General features: G+C 39.3%; 1 protein-coding gene across 2 annotated transcripts in view; it reads right to left on the bottom strand.

Annotated features, from left to right (window-relative positions):
• PSME4 (proteasome activator subunit 4) overlaps positions 1-13,870 on the bottom strand; it is a 132,742-nt gene that overhangs the window by 115,339 nt on the left and 3,533 nt on the right. For both annotated transcript variants that reach the window (XM_089528916.1, XM_089528917.1), the window contains exon 2: positions 38-178. In XM_089528916.1, coding sequence (XP_089385042.1) covers positions 38-178 — 141 coding nt within the window. The remainder of the gene's footprint in view (positions 1-37; positions 179-13,870) is intronic.

The raw sequence follows: 13,870 nt of genomic DNA, 5'->3' as shown, positions 1-13,870 counted from the left end.
AAACAATTTCTGGAATGTAAGAACAATGTACACTTACTTCAACAGGCTGATCAAAAGACGTGCAAAACCTTGCATCATGCTGATCTCCAACTTTGGTATAGTTACTAGTTCATATAAGAGCTTGATAAAAAGGACATGATCTTCTTTACTAAATTTTCTCCCATACAGTCTGAGATACCTTTAAGAAAAACAAAGAAATGGTTTAAATAATTAGATAACATATTTGGTAACTAGCTCTTATGCCATTTCACACAATCTGAAGGAGAATAAAAATATAAAGAGTCAAGAGAAATACAGGGGCGGAACAGACAGTCAAAATAAGCAGGTTCCCGGCCAACTTTGAGGTGGGGCATTTAGATGATGCACCCCTTGAAGCTGGCTGAACAGTGCGCCCAAGCCACACTATGAGGAGAAAAGCCAAACTAAAAAAGAGCTGAATTTTTTTCCCATTTCTTCCTGGATAGTGCACACCTTCACATGTACCTCTAAATGCACCGGCTCTAAAGGGGCCCTAACCCTAATTGTGCATGTAACGCCCTGCCACAGAAGGATATTAAAAGGGACAAACCTGCTGTACCCAAGTGGTGAGGGTGGCAATGTCCAAAAGAGAAACTGTGACACCTCTCATAGAGATGAATACAACGTATGCAAAACAGTCAGTCAAAGAAGGGGCATGGGTTGAAGGGGGGACAAGATTATACCTTGCTGGCATATGAATGGGCACACCTCTCCTGCAATGCCCTGTCCTAGTGGAGCACTGCACATCCAAATGTTTAGGTTCATAGGGACAGCCATCCAATGGGATGGCAGTCACCAGCAATTTGCTCCTGCACACCTTCGCAGGAATCATGGGGGGGGGGGGGGGGGGAGTAAAAAAAAAGGAGCATACGGCATGGCTTGAACCCGCACTATGTGGTGATGGCATGCACACTCCAGCTGCCTTGGGAGCCAGTGGTGCAGTTGGTGGGGTTTCAATGAGGCTTTGGAAAAGGCAGCTTCAAGCTGCTTTTTCCTGCCGATCTGTTTTGCCCCAGAGAGACAAATAGAAACAATAAAACCATCATATTAAATTTCAATCTGCCAGAAGCCATTGGTCAAAGAAGAAAGAAAGTACGCTGATGACACCCAAATATGCTTCTCTGTGTCTCCGACTGATGCAGTGACTAGGGATGGCATCTCTCCTCTAGATGCCTGCCTGGAGTCGGTAATGGGCTGGATGAGGGAAAACAAACTCAGTCTGAATCCAGAGAAAACGGAAGTACTGGTGATAGGTTCTCCGGGTCCGGGTGGTGAGATTTGCCATCCTGTCCTGAACGGGGTCACGCTTCCCTCGAAGGACTCGGTTCACAGCTTGGGGGTGCTCCTGGACTCGTCGCTCCAGCTGTCATCTCAGGTGGATGCGATGGTCAGGAGCGCTTGTTATCAGCTTCGGCTGATACGCCAGCTGCGCCCCTACCTGGACCGGAAGGACCTTGAAACTGTAGTACATGCTCTGGTAACTTCTCGATTGGATTTCTGCAATGCGCTCTACATGGGGCAACCCTTGTACCAAACCCAGAAGCTACAGTTAATGCAAAATATGGCAGCAAGATTGGTCGCTGGATGCTCCAGGTCAGACCACATTACACCTATCTTGAAACATCTCCATTGGCTGCCTATTTGCTTCCGGGCTCAATACAAGGTGTTGGTTATGACCTATAAAGTCCTAAATGGCTTGGGCCCAGGGTACTTAGAGGACCGCCTCTCCCTATATAATCCGCCTTACATACTCAGGTTGGCAGGGAAGAATCTGCTGGAGGTCCCAGCTGCACGCTATGTGAGGACCTCGCAACGGGCCTTTTCTATCTCGGCCCCAAGATTATGGAATAATCTCCCAGACAAGCTCCGCTCCACCACATCTTTAGATACTTTCAAGAAGAACCTTAAGACCTTCTTCTTCTCTCAAGCCTTCCCCCCATGAGATGTTATTTTATGTTTTACCCCCTCTGTTGACGACTTTGTAATGTTATGGATTTCCCCATTCAGCTGGCCCTGTTGCTGTTCTGCTATTGTGACTGTTTTTAAATACTGTTTTAACTGTTTTTATCTTGATGTATTTTTTACTTAAATCTGTTTGCCGCTTTGATCAAAGTTGGAAAAGCGGGATATAAATAAACTTATTATTATTATTATTATTATTATTATTATTTTCAACACAAGCCAAAAAGATATCAGATTTTGGACCAGGTGAATCCTCTTATTGCCACTATAGAAAAGGTGACCAAGGCAGGTAGGTGTTGGGAAAGGGCCTGAGAAATTTCTAAAATGATGAACAGAGTAATCTGGCAGGCTGATACAGAAAGTGATCATGCTTAGCCAAATAACTACGGTGGATTGTTACACTGACTGGAAGCAAGTACAAAAATAAAGTCAGAAAAACTTCTAGTAATATGAAATATTAAGTATTTCTGCTTCACAAATTACACTTCTGCAATAAAGTTGCCTTTCAATCACTGCCCTAATAAGGGAGAAAGAGTGGCCCTGCTTGAGCACAGAGACAGAAATATTAAAACTATAGAAGTTTTAGAAATGGTTCTCTAACTTCATTCCTACTGAAGCAAGCAATACATTAACGAAGCTGTGCCACATTTATCTCAAGTCAGTACTCCTCTGATTCCACAGTAAGCACTCAAACTAAAAGGACACATAAGTTGCAGAAAAAGACACTTGGAAAATCACATTGATATTGAAAGTTCACACACTGTCAAGATCAGATTGGTATTTCTCCCCAGAGGATATATGTCCAACTCAACTGACTGTAACCCACACTCTCTGTCGCAAACTAATGCCTGTTGTTGTAGTAGTGTGCCTTCAAGTTGTTTCTGACTTATGGCAACCCTGAGATTTGTTTGTATTTGCATTCCTCTGGTGCTGAGAGAGTGTGATTTGCCCAAGTTCACTGAATGGATTTCCATGGCTGAGCCCTGATCTCCAGAGTCATAGTTCAACATTCAAACCAACATGCCATGCTATCTCTCCGTCTAGACTAACACCTAGTTTTATGCTAACTGACAAGGTTCACCAAGGGGATACACCAAGGGGATACCATAAAGAGAAATGCCACCACATTCTATCTGATTTCACTGAAAGGACTTCTCATTGCCAAGCAGGTACTGCAGTGTTCTCCACAGGGAATATTTTAAAGGAAGCCATTTACACTGGTATAACCATATATATTCCAAATGCATTCTTCAGAGTAACTTGTACAGCCAGAGAAAATTAGCCCTTGGGGAAATGTGCTACTGGGAAATGAAGGAAGTTTGGAATTACACTCCACAGGAAAGGAATGGTCACCTCCCCTTCATCCTAAAGTTAAATTGTAATAGTTGCAAGACAGCAACAAGATAACAGTACACAGACATTGCAACAACTAAATCAACAGCTGTAACCAAAGGAGGTGCATAATAAATCCATATTGCAGTATATTATGTAGAACAAATGAAATACTGTAGTAAAGTACAAAATTTAGTGTATTTGTTTATCCAATGTATTGAATATTTATTTGTTTGTATTTATTTTCTTTCTTCTGCCCTTCTCCTGCAATGGGACCCAAGGCAGTTCTAGTACTATGCTAAAATACTATACATAGATGAAATATAGCAACTGAGTCCCAGGCATTACTGCTACTAATCCTCCTAATTAGCTAAAATGTGTTTGTAGTGAGCTGGGCTTCTGCCCCTAGGCAGACAAAGTTTGGCGTCCATGTTAGCACCACAGCCAAATGTTAATAGTTGTCTGTGCTATAAAAAGAGTTAATTTGTGTTAGTGACCTAGTTTGATAGTTTTTGTGTTAGCTTGACAGGTTTGAGGCTGGGAAAATATATGAATGCTGAGAATGGACTGCAAGGGGAATGAATTTTCCTTTGTTGCCAACCTGCCTGAACAATTGTCATAGCTATGAGGGGAGATGGGCCACACTTGCACACTTCAATTTTCTTTGTTTGCTTTCACAACATATAATCATCTCCCTTTTATTCTAACCACAAGAGAAAGCTGAATTCCAGCCCAGGGGCCCCATATAGGCAGCTCTGAGGAATCTGATCACTGCTCTGTACCATCTGTTTCATAATTTACCACCAATACATCTTATCCTTTAGCAGAAACACAGTCAATATTTACCACCAAATGAAGTCATGGGGAGGCCTGGAACGACACCCAGTTCTGAGACAGAATGGTGTTTCTTCCACAGATTGCCATAAAGAAATGCATTCTTTAATTTATTTTAAACAGCACCCAAAAGTAATAAAGAAAGATGCCAATGAATATAGAAAACTTGTGGAATTTTGTTTGCTTTTCTGACAGAAATAAAATATTTGAATCAACTCTCATGACTCCATAGATTGGTGAATATTCATTAAGAGGCAGAGAAAACTTTATTTTCAGTTAAAAACTACAGCGTTATTTTAGCACGAGCTGTCATGGGTTATTTTCTCAAATGTATGATGGATCAGGCATTTAAGGAAATTGATCACAACCCATGAAAATTCACGTTAAAATAAATTTAGACGGCACGACTCCTCCTCCCCTTCATTTTTTTCTTTTTATGCTGAAACAAACAAATGAGGTTTACGAATCATCTATATTTGCCAGAATATTCCAGGCTGCCCCTGGAGTATTCTGGCTCCAAACTCCTGACCCCTTTACTCTCCTGCAGCAAAAAACGGTGATGATGGGTGTCTGTTTATCAGGGTCTCTGAAGACTACCTATCAGTAACTCTACGGGCAACAATTGCTCTCAGATCAAAATGAGAATAGCCAGAATTGTTCTGACCTCAGAGCAACTCACACCTGCCAAGAAACTGCGTGGGAAGGCAGCTGGCCACGGCCACCGCATTTTGGCCTGGGTTTTCTGGAAAGGTAGGTAATGTAGACAAGCTCTAACTCTAAGAAATAAGAAACAAATGTAATTAAGATAGCAATTGTTGTTCATAAGAAAACATATCCTACAGAAATTATCCATTAACCTCAAAGAGCTTGGTAATTAAAGTACGAAAAAAATTCAATATTGATTGAACCCATCATCAACAAGCATACATATCTGCACATCCTGAGGTTTCCTTTCTCCTTTTAATTCCAATCTCTTGTACACAGACTCTGGCACACAGTGTTTTTCTATCTCTAGATTCCCCAAGGACACAGGAGAGGCAATCCCCAAGTGTCATCTCTATCCGCCTCAAAAATTGTGGCTCACACAAATAGTTAATTATTTTCTAAGGCATCAATTGGCTCTCTTCAGCATTTAGATTTTCCTGCATGACTGCTCATTTCCAGTTATGGTGGGAGAACTCATTTTTGAAATCAAGGGTTAACCTTTGAAATACAGTACATTTTTAAAATTTTGTTTAAAAATGAAGGAACATCATAACAGCCACTCAGAAAGTTGTTATAGCTCTACTTCATGATTATACCCAATATCTTCTCACGTCTAGTTGGCTCTCTGTATCCACTGATACTTTATTCATGGACTCAATCCTCCACAGTTTGAAAATATTTTTAAAAAATATAAATTTCAAAAAGCAAACCTTGATTTTGTCTTCTAATGTAAGAGACACCATTTTACTATGCCACTGTATTTAATGGGACTTGAACATCCAAAGATTCTGATATCTATGGGGAGTCCTGGAACCAAACCCCAGCATATACCAAGGATCCACTACATAAGGTTTTATTATTTAGTAAAAACTTTTTTAAAAGGGTTGGGTGGGGGTAGGAGAGTTCAATGAATTAATTCCTGCATGGGAAGCAATTATATGAATAACCATTTGCATATCAACCTTGTGAAAGGTACAGTACTGAACAAAAAGCCACCTGCCCTTGATATTTTCATATCACAAAAAATGGTGCATTTACCATTTACTACTCTACTCTTGTGATCCCTGCAGTAAACATATATAACAATTAAGAATCATTTGAATATCTGTAATACTCCAAAATCCAAAATTGGTGACAGAGATCTTGGCCCTATACAGACAGGCCAAAATAAAGCTGCTTCAGGTCACTTTGGAGGTATGGTGTTTCAATGATGCATGCATCCTAAGAGTCTGGAAGCTGCACCAAAGCTGCACTCTAGTCCTTAGGACTTTTGGTGTGACTTCTGGACTCTTGGGATGCATGTATCATTTAAACAGCATACCTCCAAAGTGACTCGAAGCAGCTTTATTTTGGCCTGTCTGTATCAGGCCAGTGATACCTTTCCTTTATGATGGTTCAGTGCACACAAGCTTTGTTTCATGTGCCTCAAGTCTATGTTTATAAGGTGTACATGAAACATAAATGAATTTCATGTTTAGACTTGGACTCCATCTCCAAAATATTTCATTATATATATGCAAATATCCCACAATCTAAAAAACTCCAAAATTCAAAGCAATTCTGGTCTTAAGAATTTCAGACAAGGGAGACTCCACCTGTACTGAACCTTTTTAATACAATGGAACTCCCAGATTCTACTACCAGTCAAAAAATCAAATTTCTATATAGTATGTTTCAGACTATCAATACTACTAATGCTGTCAACAAACTGAGGACCAAGATCATACTTGCAATATTATGCGCAGTTCTGATCACTGCATTTCAAAACAAACATCCTAAAGCAACCCTAATCACCAAACTCTGCAACATTTGTTCTACGAAATTTAGAGCTTATAAAATAGGTGAATTTTATAGAATTATCTGTAGGATGGAGAAAGTGCATACCCCCCCCCCCTTCATCTTTCATCATAGTAGACCCCAAGACCAGAACCAAGGTGGGATATTCAGGAGAGATAAAAGAAAGTCATTCTTCACAGACTGTTAAAGCAAGGATTTAGTTTCGTCATACTGTCAGAAGGTGTAGCAATGACCAACATGAGCAGTTTAAAATTGGATTAGCAAATTCATGGAAAAGAAAATGACTGCTAATCATGACAGACTTACTGCTTTAAACTGGTATCTTGTCTGTGAGTTTCCCAAAGGAAATGGTCTTCATGTGCATTTACTTTCTTATAAACTTTCAGGCAGAACTTTTAATGATCTTAGCATAATATCTAGGTGCTTTAGAACTAATGATGCTAAATACTGTATCATAATTAATACTGAGAATTTTATGAAAAGATAACATTTATTTTAATTGTGACAACAACCTTTCTAAAGTAATCCTTCCACAGTTTAGATTTTAGAGAATTGAGAGCCACTCTTTTATTTTATTTTCAGCAAACATATGTAGTCACGCCCTAAATCTCTTAGGTTTGCAAATTACAACAGTGATTCGTGAGGCAACAGAAGCTGACTCTGCTCTTTTCCCAAACAACCAGCATTCTTCAGTCATAATTTTTAACATCAGCAATTTTAATTCAGGGAGAGTGAAAAGATGTACACAGACTGAACACAGCATCACCAGCACTAAATATACAGTACTTTATAAGGGTCTTACAGAGAGTTTTCTTTGTCCATGATTCATGGAAGGTCATTTGGAATTAAAAATGAAATAGAAGAAATAGGGTGAAATCTAACTCATTCCTTTACTAGTGGTTACAGCATCACCAGCACTAAATATACTTTATAAGGTTCTAATAAAGAGTTTTCCTTCTTCATGATTCATGAAAGGTCATTTTGGAATTAAAAATATAATAGAAGAAATAGGGTGAAATCTAACTTGCCCGTTTACTAATGGTCTAAGGTCCAAAATTCACTGCAGAAATAATCCAGTTTGAGACCACTTTAACAGCCATGGCTCAGTGCTACGGAATCCTGTGAATTGTAGTTTATTGTGGCACCAGAGCTTCTCTGACAGTGAAGGCTAATTGTCTCACAAAACTAGTTTCTAGAATTCCCTAGCACAGGGCAGTTAAAGCGGTCTCAAACTGGATTATTTCTGTAGTGTGTTTTGGACCTAGGTTAGGCTTGTTCATTCATTTTATAATCCTTTGGGATCAGATGTAACCCCAACTGTGTAGAACAATGAGAAGGGTAATTTCCAAAACTGCTAACACCATCATGATTCCCAGTTCTAAAAATGCCAACTCAGTTTTGTTTTATATAGAAAAGAACATCTTCAGAATTTGATTTGAGATCACCTTATGGCTGCTAATGAGCACTGGAGTAGGACACTAGACCAGGTTTTGAATGCCAGCTCAGCAATGGAAACCCACTGGATGGCCTTGGGCAAATCACATTCTCCCAGCCTCAGAGGATGGCAATGGCAAACATCCACTGGACAAATCTTGCCAAGAAAACCCTGTGACAAGGTCACCAAATTCGGAAGCGACTTGAAGGGACACAACAACAGCTGCTCAGTATCTTTGTTATTATTGTTGTGTGCCTTCAAGTCATTTCCGACTTATGACAACCCTATCACAAGGTTTTCTTGGCAAGATTTGTTCAGAAGTGGTTTGCCTTTGCCTTCTCTTAAGGGTGAGAATGTGTGGCTTGGTCTAGGTCACTCAGTGAGTTTCATGGCTGGATTGGGAATCGAACCCAGGTCTCCAGTGTTGTAGTCCAACATTCAAAATACTACTCCACAGTGGCTCTCATAAAACACTAGCATGCAGAAGTGACAGATCGACTGCATTCTTCCAGCTATTATTTCCCTTGAGGAGGACCTTCATGCTGAACAATCTGCACCTCCTTGCACTAGGGTGTGGAACTGGAGTTTCAGTGTTCGGTTATGTTGTCAAATTGCTATTCCTTCAAGGCAGAATTATTCTTTGTTCTTCATCAACTTAAATCAAGGAGTAAACAAGAGAAGCAGGTTTGAATTGTTTCCAAATACAATTCCAACATATATTACATGTGGTGTACATGCCAGTTCCTATTTCCTAGCTACTTTATTTTAAATCAAAACTTCTAATTCTTCACTTATTAAAAACCACTTACAGAACAGAGGGAGAGACAGCTAATACTGATTGTTTTGTTTATATATGGAGAGATTCTTGTACTCTCCAGCACTGCCAATTCTTTGTATGTACAAGAGAGTAACTGTAGAAGACATAATTCTGAAGGGATATTACTGTAAATGATTTAAATCAATGAGAAATTTTATAAAGGAACTAAATATAACAAATCTTAAAGAAATACTCTGTAACCTTTGAATATGTATACTGCATTAAATTACCCAAAAAGATGATACAGTGGTCCTTTGTTATCTGCTGAGGTTTGGTTACAGGACTCTCCGATAGATACCAAAATCCGTGGATGCTCAAGACTCATTAAATATAATGGTTTAGTAAAACAGTGTCCCTTATATGAAATGGCAAAATCAAGGTATGTATGTTTTTAAAGACATGTTCAAGCCATGGATGCTTGAATCCATGGATAAAGAATCCTTGGATATGATGGGCTTACTGGATGCGTCTTGCATTTTAAACAGCTGTTAGATAGTATATCAATCAGAAGTGTTATAAAAATGGAGCTCGCAAACTTTCAGATGCAAAATTCTGCAGAAATAAGTGGAAAACAAGTAATGTCAAACATCTGTAATTTTCCCCTACTTGACACATACATATTTGTAATGCTAGGCACTAATCTAAGTCTGCAAATATAAGATATGAAGTCACACTGATCATCCAATTACTTCATGCAAAGGCTAGAATGGCACCCAAGGGGAATCATGGCTAGCTGCAAAGGGTTAACAGTCATGTCTTCTAAAGTCATATGCTCTGACAGCATTACCACACAACTTCTACCAGAGTGAAAACAGGTCTCACCGTAAACAAAGTGAGAAAGCACAGTAAACAAAGTGAGACAGTTAAAGAGGAAAAACAGTATCACACTGCCTCTACTCAAGTTCAAAATGTTTTGTAAGGCAACCATGTGAGACATTTTATATTTACCAGTGTAATTCTATCTAAGAATCTATCTTGGTAAACAAAGTAACTTGTGATGAAACAAGGGTTTATGAAATATTAAATACAGCTCCACAAGACAAAGTTTCAAGATGGCTAAATCTCCTATTTGGAATCACATGAATCCCCATAGTTCATAAATATATTCTAGTAGATAGATACTAATTTTTTGAAGTTTTTAAATTTTCATCACACACAAGGAAGTCTGGAGGAGGCTTAGGAAACTACTGGTTGTCCAAGTAAGTTCTCTTCTACCATCACTAAGTAAAATAGAGCTAGCAAGTGACTCTAAGCCAGTCTGAAGGAGAGAGATAAAGCCATGGTAGTCAGAGGTTCAAAACACACTACAGAAATAATCCAGTTTGAGACTGCTTTAACTGCTCTGGCTTAGTGCTAGGGAATCCTGAGAATTGTTGTTTATTTTGGCACCAGAGCTCTCTTGACAGAGAAGGTTAAAAGTTTCACAAAACTACAGTTCCCAGTAATCCCTAGCATTGAGCTAGAGCAGTTAAAGCGGTCTCAAACTGGATTATTTCTACAGTGTGCTTTGGATCAGTCTCGAACATCTACTTCATGTTACTCAGTTTTCCAACTGTCCACTAGATGTAACTCCATAACAGAGCAAGACCTTAAAAATTGTCATCTACAATAATATGTGGAATACCTGACGTAAGAGATAATGTTGAAATATATCATTCTCTCATATATATATATATATATATATATATATATATATAGTTGAAATGTATCAGTGAGGGTGCAAACGCAGGATATACCGGGGGCAGCCTGCCGTATCGTGGTCCTGGAACTGCCCCAATGATCCTCCATTGCAGCGTCGGGTGGATACTCGCAGGGGCAACCCACTAAGCTGCCCAGCATGAGTGTCTGAGGTCAGAATGAGATGCCACGACTGAGGGCTCCTGAGGAACTGGAGTAATGGGGGACATATTTTGATGCATGGTAAGTAGCCATGGTACTGGAACAGAATATGCCAGTCTTTCTGGTCCAGAACAGGAGTTCAGGCTGTGCATCTTCTAGTCCCCCCACTGTTGGGACAGGGGGAACAGACATGTTTGGCCCAGGTGGATATGCCATTAGTGTCAAAGGTACTGCTAAATCCTGCCCTACCCAAGTCAGTATATTTTTGCCCCAGGCTGTGTAAAATGTCTCAGATGCATGCAATAGGTTAAAGAGAAAATGCTGACTCAGAGGAAACTAATGCAACTTGAGCATGGAGATGAGTCATAACAGGTCAAAGCTGCACTGTCACTGTGGCTATATGACTGGAAGCTGATAAAACACTAGCAGGGTGTTGGACCAGAATCCTAGCTGTGTTTGTGTATATAAGGATGATTGCTATAGTACACAATGTGGGGGTGTGGATGTTGGTCCAAAGCACACTGCAGAAATCATCCAGTCGAAGTGGTCTCAGACTGGATGATTTCTGCAGTGTGTTTTGGACCATAGTGGAGTTAAAGCTGTTTTCTCTCTGGTGGCTTCAGTCCCTGAGAATCAAGTCTGTTGGATAGATTTCTCAATTACTGAAGGGACTATGACTCTGTATGTCAGTTGCTGGCAAGTGTAGGAGGGTGCTGTTGCACTCATATCCTGCTTACAGGAGTCTTGTAGGCAACTAGTTGACCACTATGCAGGCAGAATGCTGGGCAAGACAGTTTGCATGTGCTCTGCCACTTTTTGATTAAAAGTTGGCATGGGAATTGTAGTTTATTGTGGCACCAGAGCTCTCTGACAGAGAAGGCTAAATGTCTCACAAAATGACAGTTCTCAGAATTCTCTAGCATTGAGTCAATTAAAGCGGTCTCAAACTGGATTGTTTCTGCAGTGTGTTTTGGACCTATAATGATGTCCCTGGATACATCTCTTTTATTTCTCCCTTCCCTGAACACAAATTAGATCCTAGTTCCTACAAGGAAAAATAAAAAACTACTCTTCTGGTGCCCCATTTGCAGGAATAAAAAAACCTGCCTTCCACTCCTGTACCTGGACAGCCCAGTTTCTGTGCAATGAACACAGAGACATGCTATAGCACTAAATGCTGTATGAATTCCCTGCTATTATATACAGAGAGAGAGAGAGAGAGGCACTTCTAATGATGGACATTCTGCTACTAATTTATAACACAGAGTTACAGCTGCAAGCAAAATGCAGTCCTTCATTATGTGGAAATATTTTGAAAGAAGCTGAGTGCCTAGTAGCTATGGTGCATACTGTTAAATAACTAAAGGTTGGCGTGTTGGAACTAGAAAGAATCTGTTATTGTTAAATGTATAAGCAATACATATGGTATTATGTATTTTTTTGTTGTTTACTTTTCAAAACAAATCATAGTGTCCTTTTAAATTACTAAAATGGTATGGTAGTATTGATGACTTTTTTGTGCTGTTGCCACCTTTTAGCACGACAGTTCTAACAAAATTTATTTTTGTTGGTATTAGGGTTTAAGTTTTTAATGACAAGCAGAGCGATAAAAATGCCAGTAGCTTTCTGACAAACCCTGCTCTCATCCTTCCTGAGCAAGTAACTTGTGGGCGAACCATTAAATGTTATTGTTCATTTCTCAATGGTGCATCTGCAGTTCTGTTAAAAGAACATTCAGATCATTTCCACGTCTCTTGAACAGTAAGCAGGCCTGGGAGCAATGGGTGTGGATACAGGCAGTTATCTGGATGAGAAAACAAGGAGAGCCCTCTATGAACTTCTCTGAACTTTTTAAGGAAGAGGTCATAAATGTAAGAAAGAGATATATGGAATTAAAAAATAGTTGAAATGCAGAGAAAGACCACACGCAAGAAAACAAGCACTTATAAACAGATTTTCTGACTTCAAAAGATCTAATCATCATCAGCCAGCGAGTTGAAGATTCAGTAAAAGGTTCCACTTTGACAGTGTTGCTTGTATAGTATACAGATGAAATATGAAAATTCAGCCTTCAGTCAAAACATGTTCATTCCCTTGTTTTCGGGAAAAAAATATTAACACAGCATTACAAAGCAGAATCCAAAAGAGGCAATCTAGTATGTCCTGTCTGCCCAATTAAGATTTTCTCTTAGTGTTTTTGCTTAGTGATGTTAAAATGTAATATAGTTGACCCTCTTGGTCAATTTCTTTTTAATCACTATTAACAAAATATTAGGTACAGTAATGAGTTGACCAAAGGTGCTGTAGACTGTAAGCCTCTGGACAGGGCTACTGTTTCATGTCAATTTTATCAACAGTAAGGGTTTAAAACTATTGTTTTGGCACTTAATATTCCAGTATAGTGAAAATTATCTGGTTACAGTTTTTGTAAGTAAGGCTGTTTCACTCCTCTTTACCAGAAAACAGACACCTCAAAGAGCTCATACTACAATAAATTAAGACATAATTTTATTAATCTGGAATATCCGCATGCCAAGGTATCTTGCCATACCTTTGAGACTAATTTAGGTTGCATCCGCACTGCTGAAATAATCCAGTTTGACACCATTTTAACTGCCATGGCTCAATGCTATGAAATTCTGGGAACTGTAGTTTTGTGAAACATTTAGCCTTCTCATCAGAGCTGATTCCACAACAAACTAGAATCATAGAGTTGGAATAAATCACAAAGGCCATCCAGTTAAGGTGGTGTCAAACTGGATTATATTTGCAGTGCGCATGCTGCCCTCAGTTTCAAAGGTGCTGCAATATTCTTCTGCATACAATAAATTAGTTACTCTCCCAAGTGCTGTAGAATAATACAGTTCCAATTTTATTTCTCTGGATGGAAGGCACAGTGACAAATCATTTTATCAGTGATCCAAAAAAACAAAGAGGTCCTTGAACTAGAAGCATGTCCCTTTGCTTTTGCAATCCTTTCAGAGCACTCTCTTTCTTTTCTTCCTTTTTTTGATAAACATTTGCTGACACATGAGCAAGCAAAAGCGTTTTGTGAGAATGAGCAGTAAGTAAATGCCACAAGTCACAGTTAGGCTTTAGCATGCGCAACTGAAATATTGTGCTTGTTTTGG

The sequence above is a fragment of the Sceloporus occidentalis genome, unplaced genomic scaffold, assembly GCF_023333645.1.
Source record: "Sceloporus occidentalis isolate IW3139 unplaced genomic scaffold, rSceOcc1.0.p SCAF_6, whole genome shotgun sequence".
NCBI lineage: Eukaryota > Metazoa > Chordata > Lepidosauria > Squamata > Phrynosomatidae > Sceloporus > Sceloporus occidentalis.
The sequence above is the reverse complement of the archived record's forward strand: the minus strand, read 5'-3'. Positions and strand labels throughout refer to the sequence as shown.